Genomic DNA, 16,390 nt, shown 5'->3' with positions numbered 1-16,390 from the left:
GATGATTATACTCATTTTTTCAAAGATGCTTGGGTTATGCATTCAATTCCTCTACGGCTGCTACATAATAGACTAAAGTGAATGATTAATTTTGTGGTGACAACTTTATTTTGAATTGATCATGCAAAATTTATTTTAGCTCAAAATGAGTTAAATATGAGTGATTTTGTTAGAATGCATCTAGCTTAAAAAATTAAACAATAAATTTAAATATAAAAATTACGTTTGGAGTCAAAAAGCTACAAATTTTATTTTTAAGTTAAAATCAATTATGAAGCCAATCAATTACAATTGACATGTATCACCAAACATGTCATAATTAGTTTCATGTATCTAAAATTACTTTTGACTCTCTCTACATTAAAATCAAACACACAATATTTCTTCGATCTAAAACTAGATGAGATAGGAAACAAGTTTTGAAGGGAAGACTCTTTTATTCTAATAATCTGGTTTGCATTTTTGAATTGACGACTGTGTATTTTAAAAACAACGAAAATATGTTTAAAATAAAACATTGAAAATCAAAACGTAAGACTTAAAACATTGTAAATAAATAAAAAAGACAACACTTTATAGATTTCAAAAAAAATAGACTGTAACATAAAGATCAAAGAGTCCGTAAAATTAAAATAAAGTCTATTAATTAAATTAAACAAAATTAGTTTACTAGAATTTGCGAGAGAATTTCCAAAATATATATCTGAAAAATTGCAATGGTGATGCAATCTGATTCAGTAGCCTATAGTTGCATTTGTTAAACTAAAATTGTAAACGCCTGAAAAGTTGTGTCCTATGGGATTTGAATCCATGACTCGGGTACATGGGATTGAACGCTTTCTTTCACTATTATGCCAACCATTGCATCTTGTCTTTGCAAAAACTCTTTAAAAGAGTCGTATCTCTTCACCAAAGCATAATTGTATCTTCACAAAAAAGCATTCTTGTGAGTCAACATTCTCTTGAAAATAATACTATCTTTTTTTTTTTTAAAATAGAAAGATCAATACTTAATTTATGGGACCAAAAAATATATTTTTAAAATAGAAAGATCAATACTTAATTTATTTTTTGAAAATAGGAAAATAAGAAATGCATTTAAGTCAACGCAAACATTCTCATAGATTGATTATGATTATTTCAAATGAAGCTGAACTCAGATTTGCATCCCAAAATACCTAGTATCTCGCAAGTCACAACCCAATAAATTCATTCAACAAATGTGCGTAGCATCATCCACATACGCACCTGCAGTTCACGTATGGCTAATCTTCCTTCGTTTTGATCCTTCATGTAATGTAAGTCTCCTCCCATCTCGTTCCTTGTAACTTAGTATAATGAATTTCATATTCATAAAAATGTTTAATAACTATTTTGAACCGTAACATGTTATATGTCAATTTTTCATAGTCTTTTAGATTAAGATTAGCAGTTTCTATTTGTGGCCTTCATGTGACCTGCTTACTGAGCGTTTGGTTTTGAATTTCAACTCAATTTTCATGGGTTGCAAATGATTAGTATTTATTTGTATTTGATTTGAGAAAGAAATTTAATGCACAATTTGGTATGAGCACACGACGAGGAACATGGTCATGTCAATTTTCTGCTATAAGAAGTTGTGGTCAATTCTAAGCTGATATAAGGCTTGGGCAGCTCAATTCATTTGAGCTACAGGTTGAAGGAGTTGGAGAACTCGGTTTAACCCTTGCGAAAAAGAAAAATAATAACCTAACAATTTAACAACAATTACTCCCTCCATCTCAATTTAATTGTCATATTTGAATTGTACATGATTGATAAGGAAATAATTACTTTAGTTGATTTTAATGGTAAAATTAGTGTCATTTAGTTAAATACCCTTATGAATTATAGTCAAGTTGAGTGAAATTCAATAAATAAGGGTATATGAGTGAAAAAATAATACTCCCTCCGTTTCAAAATGAGTGTCGCTTTAGCCAAAAAAAATTGTTTCAAAATGAATGTCACTTTTAGTTTCCAATGCAATAATAACTTTTTCTTTTCAATTGTACCCTCCAATTAATACTCTGCACACTACTTCCAAAGTATTACTTTCAAAACTAACCAATAATTAATAAGGATAATTTGGTAAAATAACCATTCTCTTTCTTTTAATCATTGCATTTCTTGATATGTGTGTAAACACCTAAAACGACACTCATTTTGAAACGGAGAGAGTATAATATTGCATTGGTATCCTAAAGTGACAATTATTGTAGGACAGAAAAAAGTGCAAAACTGATCATTATTACAAGACAGAGGTTGTAATTGCTTATCCTAAGCCATCTTTGGTATAGATACATCCTCATTAATATGTTGAAAATCAAGCACAATACATTATGAATCAAGTATAAGGTAGCCCAACCATGCATGTAAAAAACTAGATGTCGCACCGCCAACTTGATAATTAGTCCCATAGCGGACCTAAAGGGCCTAAGCTGTGGGGATATCTTGAGGCGTCTATTAGGAGCTCTGTTGCACGGACACTTTTGATTGAAGGCATGTCCCAGTGTCCGACACGTCACCGACAATTGTGATTACATTGAATTGTATCATTTTTTCAAAATTTTATAGGTGTCAACGTGTCAGTGTTGTGTCCGGTATCCATGTCTTTGTCCATGCTTCATAGATTGAGAGTCAATGACAAGATACTCATTGCATTGGGTTAGCAAAAAAGGAGTATCAATCCGGTGTTTCAGAAGGACGCGGATTCTATTTGTAAGGAAAATAAAACGCTTTCCTCTCTGGATTCGTGGTCTGTTGATTCATTAATTCCGTGCCCAAATGATTCTTCATCACTTGATGAAGAATCATGATCATGGTTGATTTCAAAACAACTTTGTGCCTTTCTCAGTGTTTCTAATTCTGCTGAAACCTCTTTCATTGTTGGTCTTTTCTTATGATTAAGCCTCAAGCATCTCCTTGCAAGACTTGAAATGGCAAGAATGGTGTCTTTCCCTACTTCCTTTTGCAGTTTAGCATCTATAATTTGAGAAACTTGGTTCTCCTTCATCACTTGAATGAAACGTGCAATCAAATTCTGACCGTCATCTTCGTCATAAAATGAAATAGGCTTTCTACCGGTTATGAGCTCTACAAGCACGACCCCAAAACTGTATACATCACTCTTATTAGTGAATTGACTGGACTGGAAATATTCAGGGTCTATGTACCCGTAAGTTCCACCTACAAATGTGGTTAGGTGAGTCTTATCTAGTGGTATTGATCTTGATGTCCCAAAATCAGATACTTTGGCACTAAAGTTACTGTCTAGTAGTATGTTTGTGGGTTTTATGTCTCTGTGAAAGATTGGAATGGAAGCCGAAAAATGCATATATGCCACTGCTCCAGCAACTTCACATGCAATTCTTAGGCGGTTTTCCCATGAAAGGGAGGACTCTTGGTCTTTCATATGTATATGTTGGGAAAGTGTTCCGTTGGGAATAAATTCATAAACTAGTAATGGAGTTTCTGTTTCAAGACAACAGCCTAAGAGTTTGACGATATTCCTGTGGTTGATCTGTGACAAGATGACCACTTCATTGACAAAAGTCTCTATCTGGTTTCTTTCTAGTTCTTTTGACTTTTTAACTGCAACGATGGTTCCATCCGGTAACATTCCTTTGTACACCGTGCCATAGCCACCCTGACCAAGAAATCTACTCCGGTTGTAATTATCTGTTGCTCTTTGCAGCTCCTCTGCCGTAAAAAGCTTTGCCATTTCTCCATTTCCATAAGATGATAACTTCTCTTGTAACAAGTAGCCACCGTTTTGCCTGAATAACTTTTCCTTATGAGTACTCGCTCTCCTTCTCTTTATGTGTTGATATAATTTGTAACTCAAAAGAAACAAACACAGGAAACCTGTACCAATTCCCATACCTGCAAGTACACAGTTATTTTTTCAAATTCAGTTGGCTGCAGTGACTAGCAAGAAACATCCTTATGTTCAATAGCAAACAGAAAAGTACTATGTTTATTTCACTAAAAGCCTTGCAATATGTCATCAACTCATCACTTTTATTCATTCTAGTCTATAAAATCATGTCTGTAGTTGACTATGGCGATACATTTGAACATTCTAGCCTTATCTAACTACCTGTATCCTTACTAACTATTAGAATATAAGAAAACAGCTTATAATATCTTTGATATTATATTAGAGCATGTTAGATTATTTCCTTGGATCAGTGCATAATCTTAGAGTATTTTAGATTATCTCTTAGGATTAATTTTTATATTACTTATTATTATGATGATTTATTTTCTGATTTTCCTATTTATCTAGTATTGATTCTATGTATTCCTATAAATAGATGTTAGAGTTTAGTCTTTTGTATCAAGTTAGTATTTTGTAAATTTCACTATAATTATATTTCTTCTTATTCCCTCCGTTTCAAAATGAGTGTCGCTTTAGCAAAAAAAAATTGTTTCAAAATGAGTGTCGCTTTCATTTTCCAATGCAATAATAACTTTTTCTTTTCAATTGTACCCTCCAATTAATACTCTGCACACTACTTCCAAAGTATTACTTTTAAAACTAACCAATAGTTAATAAGGATAATTTGGTAAAATAACCATTCTCTTTCTCTTAATCATTGCATTTCTTAATATGTGTGTAAACACCTAAAACGACACTCATTTTGAAACGGAGGGAGTATTTTTCTTCTTTTATCTAAAACTCATAATTTCAACACTAACTAGCTATGCTAAAATGTAAAAACCACTATTTCACTAAAACCTATACTTTTTTAAAATTGTTCTTGAAGAGGGTTTAGAGTAGACAAATATACCTGAGGCAGCAACCAATTTTGCAGGAACTTTTCGTCTAGGAGATTCGTCACAGTAGATCCCCTTGGAGCTTTCATCTCCATGCAGTGCCTCAGAACATTTGCAATAGAATCTATCTGAGTTCTCTTTACAATTCTTGCGTCTCAGAGGAACTAGCATAGGCGTCGATGCAAAGAGGATCACACTGCTGTTTGCACTTTGCAGCACTGGCAACCGATTGGCTTCTCGCATACTATGCTCATCAACACCATAAGCCTCTCCTATCGACTTAACCGTGTCACCATAGTTCACCATGTGAACGAGTAAGGAGGTAACCCCTTTTGCCGTCAAGTTTGCTGTGGGACAAGCACATAGTATTGGAACTGTGAGCTCAGCATCAAGTGCAATTAAGACAGGAGCATAGTAGTTCTGACCCATCAATGCCTGGCAGGTTGTAAGGCCTTGGTAAGTTTCTTTTACCAACTCATAGTAGGTATCATTCTGCTTTACAGTGTAAGATGTACTATGCTGGTAGATATTTCCAAAACATGAACAGAAGACTGGGACAATGATTGATTTATTTGAAGGAATCTTCTCATTTATAGGGATCTTATTGATTGAGGCTATGGTTGATGCTTCAGAGCCAAGAAGGTAGGCAATTTTTGTAGGGTTATCATAGAGAGGTTTTGACTTGAAAACTAAAAAGGAAGTACATGATTTTTTAAGGCCATTGCAGAGGTATCCTTTTGGTACAGAAGTGGTGTTAGTGCAGTCAAAGACAGTGTTATTGAGGTATACTTGTTGGCAGTTGAGTGACTGAGAAAACATACATAAGAACAGAACTGTGAAGTGAAGAATGTGGTTGTGAAGTTCCATGATTAAGTTTCTAGAGAAGACAAGAAATGAGTTACACTTCAATTGTTTTCAGTGTTTAAAGAGGTGGTTTAGTTCTTATCACGCGGCATTGCTTTTGTTTTATTCCTTGACTCGGTATGCAGAATATTCAGCCAAAGTTGTTGATTGAATTAGACACATGATTTTCAAATATTAATGACCAGGACGGTTAATATTATTGAAATACTAATGATATTTAAAAGAAGGAAAAGTTTGTTACTTACTGATCCAGTGTGACTTCAAACTCAAAGAGGCCCAATCAAAAATTAATTCAAATTTAAATGTCTTCCAGCTTTGAATTTGAATGAGAACATGACTTTTTACCTTTCATGGATTATGCAGATGCAAAGAATAAGGCATGCTACATACCACTCGTGATACAAAAGAACAATGTTTTTACTAATAAACATTCCCTTAGTATGGCCATGTTTGAAAATATTAATAGTTTGACTACTTCTACATGCAGGACGACAAATTAAAAATTATTTGTTTGTATTCTAGCTTTTAAGTTTATCTGCAGGAACATCAAGTTTATCTAGAAATTCTTTGCACTTATACATGACTTTGTGATGTCTTTGTAAATATAAAAAAATTGCTACGTGAATGACATAAGTGTTTAAGACTGTGTCACAACCCAATCCTTAACTGGATTTGGGTACCCTTCAAAGCTTATACGCCGGTGGACCATAATATTGATTCGCGCTCAATATCACCGGATCAAGTCCCCATAAGAAGATTTGAACCGTTTAGGATGAATCCAATGATGACGAATATGCTTAGATGTGTTCCTTGAGGAGAGTTGTCCATGTAACGTTTCAAGGACCAAAACTCTAAACCTACTATATAAATACGAAGTCATGACATTGATCCATTGAGTTCGTAAAGCTCCACGTGATCACTAACATCTCAATTTTCCATCATGTAACCACATCAAATTTATGTGGTCACCATCACATACTTCGTCCGTAACAAAATATAAGTAAAATGGAGTCAAATAAAATTAATATATTTGATTTAAATACATCAACTTTTCTTATAAAAAAAATATAAAAATAAAAAATACATCAACTTTCTTTAAGTCATTTTTGTTTATATTTTGTAACTGATGGAGTATATATATCTTTTCAATATCACAATATCAACTCAGCTAAATATTTAATATTACTTGACGGATAAACTAGTTTTACAAAACATCAAAAATTAAGGATCAAAATTTTAGATTTAGAAAAAATAGGAGATTGAAATTGTGAACGAGACAAAATAGATGAACTAAAACCGTATTTAAACTTCATTAGTTTTCTTACACAAGCATCTAATTAATTTTTTAATGGTATTATGTGATTACATATTTTCAAAAGTATTTATGCAAATACTTATCGTAATGACAGGCAGTTGAATACACATGTGTCATTAAAAAAAGTTGCACAGTTTATTCCTCGTTTGCTTTTCAGTTCTCAATAAATCATTGTAAATATAATTTTTTTTATCGTAATATACATATCGTATTTAGCCTTTTTAATTTACAGTTTTTTAAAATCCATATTTAAATTATCTAGAATGTACTGTATCACACGCATTGTGTACCCGTCCATGTCATTTGTCAAGTAAAGTATGCGTTGTGTCATAGAAATACAAGAATGATATCGTTATCAATTGAGATATGAATGAATCTTTTTTGTTTTTTTTTTTTTCTTCTCGAAAAGATATGAATGAATCTTCAATATCAAATGAGACAGGAATCCGTATAATCCGATAGTCTTGCAAGTGTCACAAGTATTTTATTTTTGGAAAATGCTGTTTAGGACGGAAAAGAGGTGCGAAATTTGACGAATGACTACGTGGCAATGCTTTTAAATTAGTCTCAACTAAAATCCAAATCTAAATATACAGCACACCGTATCCTCCTACCCCTTTTATACACTACTATTTCACCAATCACCGCCTCACTGATAACTACACATGGTGCCACCGTCATAGGAAATTTGGCTCCAGAGTCCTCTTTAACCTTTGTCTGCAGATGTTCTGTTTTTATGGAGGTATTTTGAAATGGATTTCGATTTGCAGAAAATTCAATTCATGGCCTTCACAACCACCTCCATTGCTGAAGAAGAGTAATTATTAGGAGCCAATTTATCTAATTATTTAGTACAAAGTTCTGAATTTAATTTAGGTATTTTTCATGTTATTAATTAACAAATGAAAATAAAAATGGGTTGGGTATTTCATTCATCAAACACAATGAATTTTAGAGTCCATCGTCTTCTCATTGCATAATTAAAAGAATGTTTAACAAGGAAATGGTGGAAGGTCAGGGAGGATGACAATGGTGGAAGGTCTACGACGGGTTGTATTTTTTTGATATATTGTTTTTTAATAAAAACCTGACTCTGCACGTGGGAGAGGGGAGATAAGTTTTTGCACGTGCATTCGTTAAAATCCGCACATAAAACTTCCGTACCAAATAGCATCACTCTTTATTTTTATATTTATTCAAGTATACTCTATGACAAGAAATTCACATTTTGTCTTAAAAAAAAAATCACATTTTTAATGTAAATAAATGGAATGTCTCGAGTTTGAACCTCAATATTTGAGTTAAGCTCGCAGGCTGTCGCAAGTATTTATGCACATCATTTAAAAAAAACACTCAAAATATATATTATTTGATTCATTCTTTTTACCTTTTTTAAATACGTGTGTCTAAATATGACCAATCAAATTTTCTATTTACTCCACTCTGGTGTAGGTTGCATGCATTATCACAGTTAAGGGTATTCAAATTCCAACCTATCCAAAATAAAACCACAATACGATCCATAAAAATAAAATAAAAAACCAAATATTTTTGGATGTTGTTTTGTAAAATCGTTGGGGTCGGATCAAATTTTAGATCACTTTTTTCAAAATTGAAAGTAAATTTCAATACATATTTATTATTTTATTAGTATTATATATTGCACTAATACATTATTGCATTAATACATTGTTTGTTTATTTTTAATCTTATATATTACAATAATTTAAAGTATATTATTACTATTTCGTATGTTTCAAATATAATCAATCAATTTTATTATGTAATGTTGTTTTTTAATATATTTGTGTTATATTTTATATCAAACCTATTATTTTATGGAGTATATGTAATATTAATATCTTGTATGATTTTTTTTTAATATTAATAAAAAAAATTACATGTTACATTTTGGATATCCAAAAATCATTCCAAATTAAATCGCCTGTATTTGGATTGGATTTTCTTAAAATAGTCCATTCCAATCGAATCAAACTGCATGTGATTTTTATTTTAGATCAATGATTTTTTTACCTCAAAACTGATTCAAACCGCATCGTGAATCACATTCCTTAAATAAAATAATAATAGGCCGGTTTGTTGAATAATTACAATGTTCATGTTCACGGGCAAACTAAGGTCTGAAACCATGTCACGTTCCAAACTTCCAACCCTATCTCCTTACTCTTCACATGAAAGCAAATTTCAAATTATATAAGAATAATTTGTAGGTGAATATAAAGATTTGACCACATCTTTCTAACACACAAAAAAAGAAAAAATACAGAAAAAAATTAAATAATATGTATTTTTTAAAATAATTATATAGTGCACTTTTTTTTAAGTGTGACCAAAATAATGTATCCAAATCTTTATAAACCACTATTTGAAGAACACTTTGCTTAAAAAAAATTGAAGTGAAAAACTAATTCCTGACCCGTGATCTATCACTGAGTTCTAGTGAACAAAGTCCAATGCAATGAGTAAAACAAGAAACTTGTTTTTAAGTGTATGCAATTTATTAATTGATAGCCCTATTTAGAAATCATTCACATAATTGAAACACAGTCCAAATCCTTGTGAATTAGTACACTTTCACATACATGTTCAATTCAATCCTATATGACATAACTAGGTAGGACACTCAAAATGGAAGTTCATACCAAACTACATGCAATTATTTCAGGGATAGGTCCCACAAAGTTTGCAGATTTTTTATACAATTCCACTTGGTGCCACTACAATAGGACTTCTAACAGTGTGTGTTCCACCATCTTCAATCCAAACAAGATCTCCAAATGATACATTTTCCTTCTTGTACATAACATACTTTATGATAATGTAGTAACTTTGTTTCTCATTTTTATATTTGAAAGTTAATATATCAGGTGACACTGTCACAACACTACCTTTTGGATAGGTCACTTTAGCTCTATATGTAGCAGCACCATCACCAACATTGGTAACAATCCTCTTAAATTTGTGAACCATTGATCTTGTTTTGTTGCTGTAAAAAGCTATAAATGAAGGGTAATTAAGATCCAAAGAAGGGTTTTCACAACCATAAGAATTTGATCTTGTAATTGTTAAAATTTGGTTCTTAGTGAATTTCAAACCACATAGGAGATTAACATAGTCTTGTGGTGTAGCATCATAAATCAAACCTGGATTCATCGCTCTATTAGGATCAATCTCACCGGCACCGATAGTAAGAGGCGAAGCATATTGAGAAGGGTAACCATTATCCCTTATAGGGTTTTGTGTATTATCCAAAGGATTAGCTGTGGTTATCAATGCAGACCTTATAGCAGCAGCACTCCATTGTGGATGTGCAGCTTTGAGAAGAGCAACTACACCAGAAACATGAGGACAAGACATGGATGTTCCTGACATGAAATTGTAGTCACTTGATAAGAACACATTTGTGCCAATTCTAGCTGTTGCTTTATTAGGAATATAAGCTGCAAGAACTCTAGAGCCAGGTGCCATTACATCAGGCTTCAAAATCCATGGATAGCTATGTGATGGACCTCTTGATGAGTAATGTGCTGCAGCTGGTGCTGGCTTTGTTCCAACAAATGTTTGTTGAAACTTAATGCTTGATGTAGGATTCTTACTGCTTTTTGCATAATTGATCACAGATTGTGCATCTTTTGGCTTTATTACAATACTTGGAGAGGAGATACGTCCTAAATCAATTAATAGAGGACTATCAGAGACAAACACTGCCCCTAACACATTGGCTTGTGTAACAACATTGATTTGGTTAAACACTGAGGTTTTGTTTGTGTTTGACAATGAGCCATCATCACAAAGAATGATGCCTTTTTTGTTAAGTTGAGATAACAAGTTCAATGAATTGCATGAAGATAAAGTGTTATTGTAAACAAGTGGAACATTTTCAACTATAGCATTTGCTGGAAACAAAGTCCAACCAATAATGATTTGACCATTTCCCAAAACAAGAGTGCCAAAAGTTCTATCTATGGTGCCTGCAGCTGCTGTAAGGAGCCAGGGGATACCATTGTGCAAGGTTCCGAATTCAGGTCCTGCGTTACCTGCAGAAGATGAAACAACAATTCCTTTTTCCATAGCTGCAAAAGAAGCTATTGCTATAGGATCTTCATAAAGTGGAACATCGTCGAATCCCATTGAGATTGAAATCACATCAACACCATCGTTAATAGCTTGGTCCATGCCCGCTAAAACATCAGAGGCGAAACGACCCTCTTCCCAAATGACTTTGTACATAGCAATCCTAGCTTTTGGTGCAATGCCTCTTGCTATTCCTTTAGCATAACCAAAATAAGAAGCTCCATTAACATAGTTACCTACAAGTTCAAAGCAGACAGTTCGGTTGGTGAGCTGAGAGACACCGAATGAGTACTAACCAGGAAGTCGAGAGTTCAAACATCGGAAATTAACATAATTTACTAAAATTTGTCTCCAACAACAAAAACTTAGTTACCTGCAACAGTTGATGATGTGTGAGTTCCATGTCCTATAGTGTCTCTAGCTGAGTTCATGCTGATTGTAACATTTGGATTTGAAGCAATCACACCTTTGTTGAAATATCTAGCTCCAATCAATTTGAAGTTACACATTGAGGTATTGAATTCTTGGCCAGTTTCACATGTTCCGTTCCATTTGTTTGGAATTTTCTTTGTCATGCCATCATCTTTAAAGCTTTGACTCTCAGGCCACACACCAGTATCAATAACACCAACAACGACATCGTCGCCAAAATTTGAAGTATGCCATAGTCCACTTGGAGAATCTAGGGAGAGAAATTCAAAGGTATGAGTTGTGTCAATGGTTGCTGTTCTGTCTTGATATGCTGCAACAAAGCCATCAATGTTCTTAAGAGTCTCTAACTCATTTGAAGATAACAATGCACTAAATCCATACATGGCATTATCATAGGTGTACACTAGTTTCTTCTGTGATTGCTTTGATGCTTGGTCATAATCATCAGGTATTAATGTTTTTGATTTTAAGGAATGAATGGTGGATTTAAACCAATCATGATGGGTTGTGAAGACTTGAGGAAAGAAGGATTTGTTCATATGGATTATATATGTTGAAGTCTCAGCATTGCTATGAAAGGTTAATAGAAACCAAAGAGAAATTATGAGAAGAATTGAAAACACAAAGTTAGGCTCCATTGATTATTTTTGCATGTGAACAAAGAAATGGTTTTTTGGCTCTTGATTCCTATTATCATGTGACTATATAGGAAATTTCATTCTGTGGAGAGTATCAATGATGTGACATTTATGAATTATTTAGAAGATTGAGAATGATATTGCTTCCAAATGATTGGACATAAATTTTCATGCACAGGAAACATATATTCAGAAAATAGATTTTTTTTATACAATGTAAAATATCAATCGCTTTCAAAAAAAAAATGTAAAAGATCACATGTAAGACCACTGTGTCTTAAACCAATGACATATATGCATACATATGGTATAATTGGTATTTGCATGATGGACAAGTCAAAAATGATTTCACTGTCCACATAATTTTATTTGGACAATATAGAGTGTCTTTGTGTTGTGTTGATATTGATTGGAATGAAATACCTATCAAAATTTAAAAGTGTACAGAATAAAGTCACGTGCAAGTAAGGAGGAAGAAATACCTCTTTTAGAAGTTGATAATCATCAACAAAAACATAAAACATAAAGCAAAGAAACAAGGACAATTAAAGATCATGTGTTAAAATACAAGAACACTTAATTACATCACTATTTTGTAAATAAAAAAGCCCACAACTCTACTAAAAACATATATTAGTACTTTACTTTCTTTAAAGAAAACAATTTGATTGAGAAGAGTTCTTATGCATCCGTGACCATGGGGTCATTATGGGTCCAAATCCATGACAACTTGAGTAGTACATGTATACATTTCACGAAATAGGTAAATATTCCTTTTTTTCCTAACTAGACTCTTGACCCGTGCTACCGCACGGGTCATACCACGTAGAAGTTAATTGAATCAATCACAATAATGTAAACGAATAACACCCTCTCTTGGCGTGGACATTGGTTTACAACTTTACCATCTATTCATGACCTGAAATTTTGATTAGCAATAATGAGCAATAAGTTTCTTTTATTCACAATGAAATATCATTAAGTTTCATAAATATTTGAAATTTGACTTGTTACATGGATGACAGACAATTTCAAATTTGATTAGCAATAACTACGTGGTAATTTTTCTTTAATTCTTCATGAAATATCATTAAGTTCCATAAATATCATTACTTTTTTCTTTTATTCGATTAGCGTTACTAACCTCTTCTATTTCGTATGAGCAATAAGTTTCTTTTATTCACAATGAAACATCATTAAGTTTCATAAATATTTGAAATTTGACTTGTTACATGTAAATTCAAATTCGATTAGCAATAACCACGTGGTAATTTTCATTTTATTCTTTATGAAATATCATTAAGTTCCATAAATATCATTACTTTTTTCTTCACCAAATGCATTAATTGAGATGACTTTGTATATACTAACAATACTCCTATCTTGCACAATTAACGTGTCTCCTTAAAAAGACATCCTTGCACGTAAATGTGAGTATCAAAATAATATTCACTACTTGTTAACAGAATTGCACATACCCTTTCACTGCTTGATTTAAAATTACATCATAAAGACAAATGGAGAGAATCAAATAAGTGCCATCACCGTAAATAATGGAAACAGAAAAATTAACAAAAAATATATTGACCAATATTTTGTTAACCATTTGATATCCTTATTTGAAATGTCATTCATAGCATGATTTTTGTGATCTATACAATCTTTTTTGCGGAAGGCTAGAAATGCACCAAAATCAGAGACAAAGGTTTTTGGCAACATAAGTGCACCCTGGAAAACATATATTTCTGAAATTAGTAAGTGAGAAAAATGATCAAATGAACTTTTAATTTGAAATGTCGCATCTATAAAAACACAGTATCAGTAATCTTGCACTCACATCTGTTACACGAACTCAAGTCGAAGAGTTCTATATTGAACTCGCAATCTGTTAACAAACTTGTCCAAATCAGTTATAGGATTTGGATCTAATGGAGCTGAAAAAGATCAAAGATTCAAAGAAATTAGTGCAAGTTGAAAAATATATATGAAACAAAACATAAGAAATCAAGAAAGAAGATGAAACATGGTTAGATTTTGTTGTGTTATTTGTACCCTTCAAGCAGTGCAATGCTAAGAGAGTTTATGCATCACTTTCCATTGTTAAGTCTAAACTGTTTAGACGTAAAAATGATGGTAGGAGAGGGTAATGGGAATGTAATCGTTAATATACATGGAAGGTTATGAGATCTACGACTGAGATGTAGGGGGTGCTTGACTGAGTTGATTAACATTAATACATGAAAGGTTATGAGATCTACGGCTGAGATGAAGGGAGTGGTTGACTGACTTGATTAGCATTAACTACGTATTAATGATGGAAAATGTAGATGATTAGCACTGTTTTCAATTGCCATTATGACATTTATGTATGAGAGAGAAAATGAGGAGTTTGAAAATAGAGTTTGAATCAACGGCTGTGATTAAGTGTGTGGTTGGGAGATTATATTAGCAATAATTACCTGCTTAGGAAGGAAAAATGCAAGGGATTAGGGCAAACATGCCAGCTCATCAAGTCTAGCTTGGTTTAAAAGTTTGTTATGAGATCCACGGCTGAGACGTAGGGGGTTGTTGACAGACTTGATTAGCAATAACTACGTCTTCAATTGCATTAAGAGTGTGTTATTCGTTTTCAATTAGCATTAACTAAGTTATATGAGAGAAAATGGGGAGTTTAAAAATAGAGTTTTGACTGACTTGATTAGCAATAACTACATCTTCAATTGCATTAAAAGTGTGTTATTCGTTTTCAATTAGCATTAACGGGTGTGATCAAGTGTGAAAATAAAGTTTGAATCAACGGGTGAGATTAGATTAGCAATAAGTACATGTTTAGGAGGGAAAAATGTTAGGGATTAGGGCAAATTAGGGCGAATCAGGGCAAGCATGTTTGCTGACCAAGTCTAGCTTTTATAATAAAGGATTATTTTTTCAACAATAAAATGGTCCTTAGGATTTCATCGAACAATAAACAAGGACATCGTTACTCATCAAACAATTTTCTATTTTGAGGAATCCATAAATTCGGTTGAAATCTCTGCCCACGTGAAATGTTTAATGGAAGATATTTTCATGGAAATAGCATCACACAAAAAAGCTGTATAGTGTGTCCTTTCTTTTTTTTTTTTTGGTACAAGTATAGGGTGTCCTTTCTTTTAATAAAAAAAAATATTAAAAGTGTTACTGAAAGGGTCAATGGATTTATTAGATGTAAGTAAAAACATATCAATAGTATTATTTTTTTTAAGTAATTTTAATGTCTAAAAATATGAGATTGTGATAAATATGATAAATGACTACCATTTATGTTGAGGCTTTAAAAATGATAATGTGATTAAATTAATAGATTAATTTCAATATGAAGAAGCAGTTGGATCGCATCCCTACTAAATTTTGAAGCGAAAATGTGATTGAAAGATATAGTACCATATGGTTTGAGCATCAATGGAAACCTTAGCATCTTCCATGTTTTCTGTTAGAAGAAAAAAAAAAACTTATTTTGTACTCCCTCCGTTTTATGATAGGCTTTTTGTAAAAAAAAAATTTGTCTCAAGATTAATAAAAAATATTTACTTATGGACAAACCTAAATTTAAAAAATTTAGGCATACTCACATAATTATTTTTCTTCTTAAAGATAAAATGATTTAATAATGTTGAAAGATATGACCAATTTCTTTATTATTTAAATTTTGTTATTGTTGTGTGTGCGCCCAAATAATTTTATTTGTGTCCCCAGTTTAGCTCGGTTGGTAAGGACAATATATAATATATGGTCTGGGGTTCGAATCCCAGACACCAAAAAAAACATTATTTGTATTTATGACTATTTAAGTCTTTCTCCAGATTAATTGTTCGAATCACAGTTGTTAGGCCTTGCTAATGTCCATCAAGAAAATGACAACAGCATGCATTTGGTGCCATCGAGGGAGGTGTGTAGTGCAAGAAGTTATGGTTCATATGTGAGTCCATTGGTTGATTCTTCAACTATAAGCATGTGTTTCGATGAGGTAATTATGAATTGAATGAAAATTAGAATTTTAGAGAATTCAAATGTTTCAATTATATTTGCTTCATTTCTAAATTGTTTTATTTGGATGAAGTATAAAAATGATTCATTCTTAAATTTTGTTGGGATAATTTTTTTAAAGGTCTTGCTAACCGGTGTCCCAAAGACAATGGTTAAGAAATCTATAAATAGAAAATTTGTCTTGAAAATAAATAAGTTTTAACTTTTTATTTAGTAATAATTA

At 32.3% G+C, this 16,390-nt stretch overlaps 2 protein-coding genes and 1 long non-coding RNA gene across 3 annotated transcripts; 1 reads left to right on the top strand and 2 right to left on the bottom strand.

The window, feature by feature from the left end:
• The first annotated feature begins 1,087 nt into the window (after window positions 1-1,087).
• On the top strand, window positions 1,088-6,237 carry LOC146908841 (uncharacterized). The gene is made up of 2 exons (XR_015019665.1): window positions 1,088-1,298; window positions 4,836-6,237. It is a non-coding gene; the product is annotated as an uncharacterized LOC146908841 (long non-coding RNA).
• On the bottom strand, window positions 2,235-5,692 carry LOC146908842 (wall-associated receptor kinase-like 1). Its single transcript, XM_085727479.1, has 2 exons — window positions 4,812-5,692; window positions 2,235-3,900 (listed from the first exon to the last, which is right to left on the bottom strand). The coding sequence occupies exons 1-2, from the start codon at window positions 5,662-5,664 to the stop codon at window positions 2,714-2,716; spliced, it is 2,040 nt and encodes a 679-aa protein (XP_085583605.1). The 5' UTR covers window positions 5,665-5,692; the 3' UTR covers window positions 2,235-2,713.
• A 3,223-nt stretch (window positions 6,238-9,460) lies between the features above and the next one.
• Window positions 9,461-12,303, bottom strand: LOC146908840 (subtilisin-like protease SBT3). The gene is made up of 2 exons (XM_085724411.1): window positions 11,445-12,303; window positions 9,461-11,307 (listed from the first exon to the last, which is right to left on the bottom strand). The coding sequence occupies exons 1-2, from the start codon at window positions 12,139-12,141 to the stop codon at window positions 9,692-9,694; spliced, it is 2,313 nt and encodes a 770-aa protein (XP_085580537.1). The 5' UTR covers window positions 12,142-12,303; the 3' UTR covers window positions 9,461-9,691.
• Window positions 12,304-16,390: the final 4,087 nt, after the last annotated feature.

Source organism: Medicago sativa, chromosome 7 (genome assembly GCF_051527215.1).
Source record: "Medicago sativa cultivar Bolivia chromosome 7, Bolivia_mono, whole genome shotgun sequence".
NCBI lineage: Eukaryota > Viridiplantae > Streptophyta > Magnoliopsida > Fabales > Fabaceae > Medicago > Medicago sativa.
This window is presented reverse-complemented; position numbering and strand designations above follow the sequence as displayed.

Coding starts and splice junctions, on each gene's coding strand:
- LOC146908842 (XM_085727479.1), bottom strand. CDS start 5,664: ATGGAACTTCACAACCACATTCTTCACTTCACAGTTCTGTTCTTATGT. Junction 3,901..4,811: donor AAAATTGGTTGCTGCCTCAG/GTATATTTGTCT, acceptor GTGTACTTGCAG/GTATGGGAATTGGTACAGGT.
- LOC146908840 (XM_085724411.1), bottom strand. CDS start 12,141: ATGGAGCCTAACTTTGTGTTTTCAATTCTTCTCATAATTTCTCTTTGG. Junction 11,308..11,444: donor CACATCATCAACTGTTGCAG/GTAACTAAGTTT, acceptor TTGAACTTGTAG/GTAACTATGTTAATGGAGCT.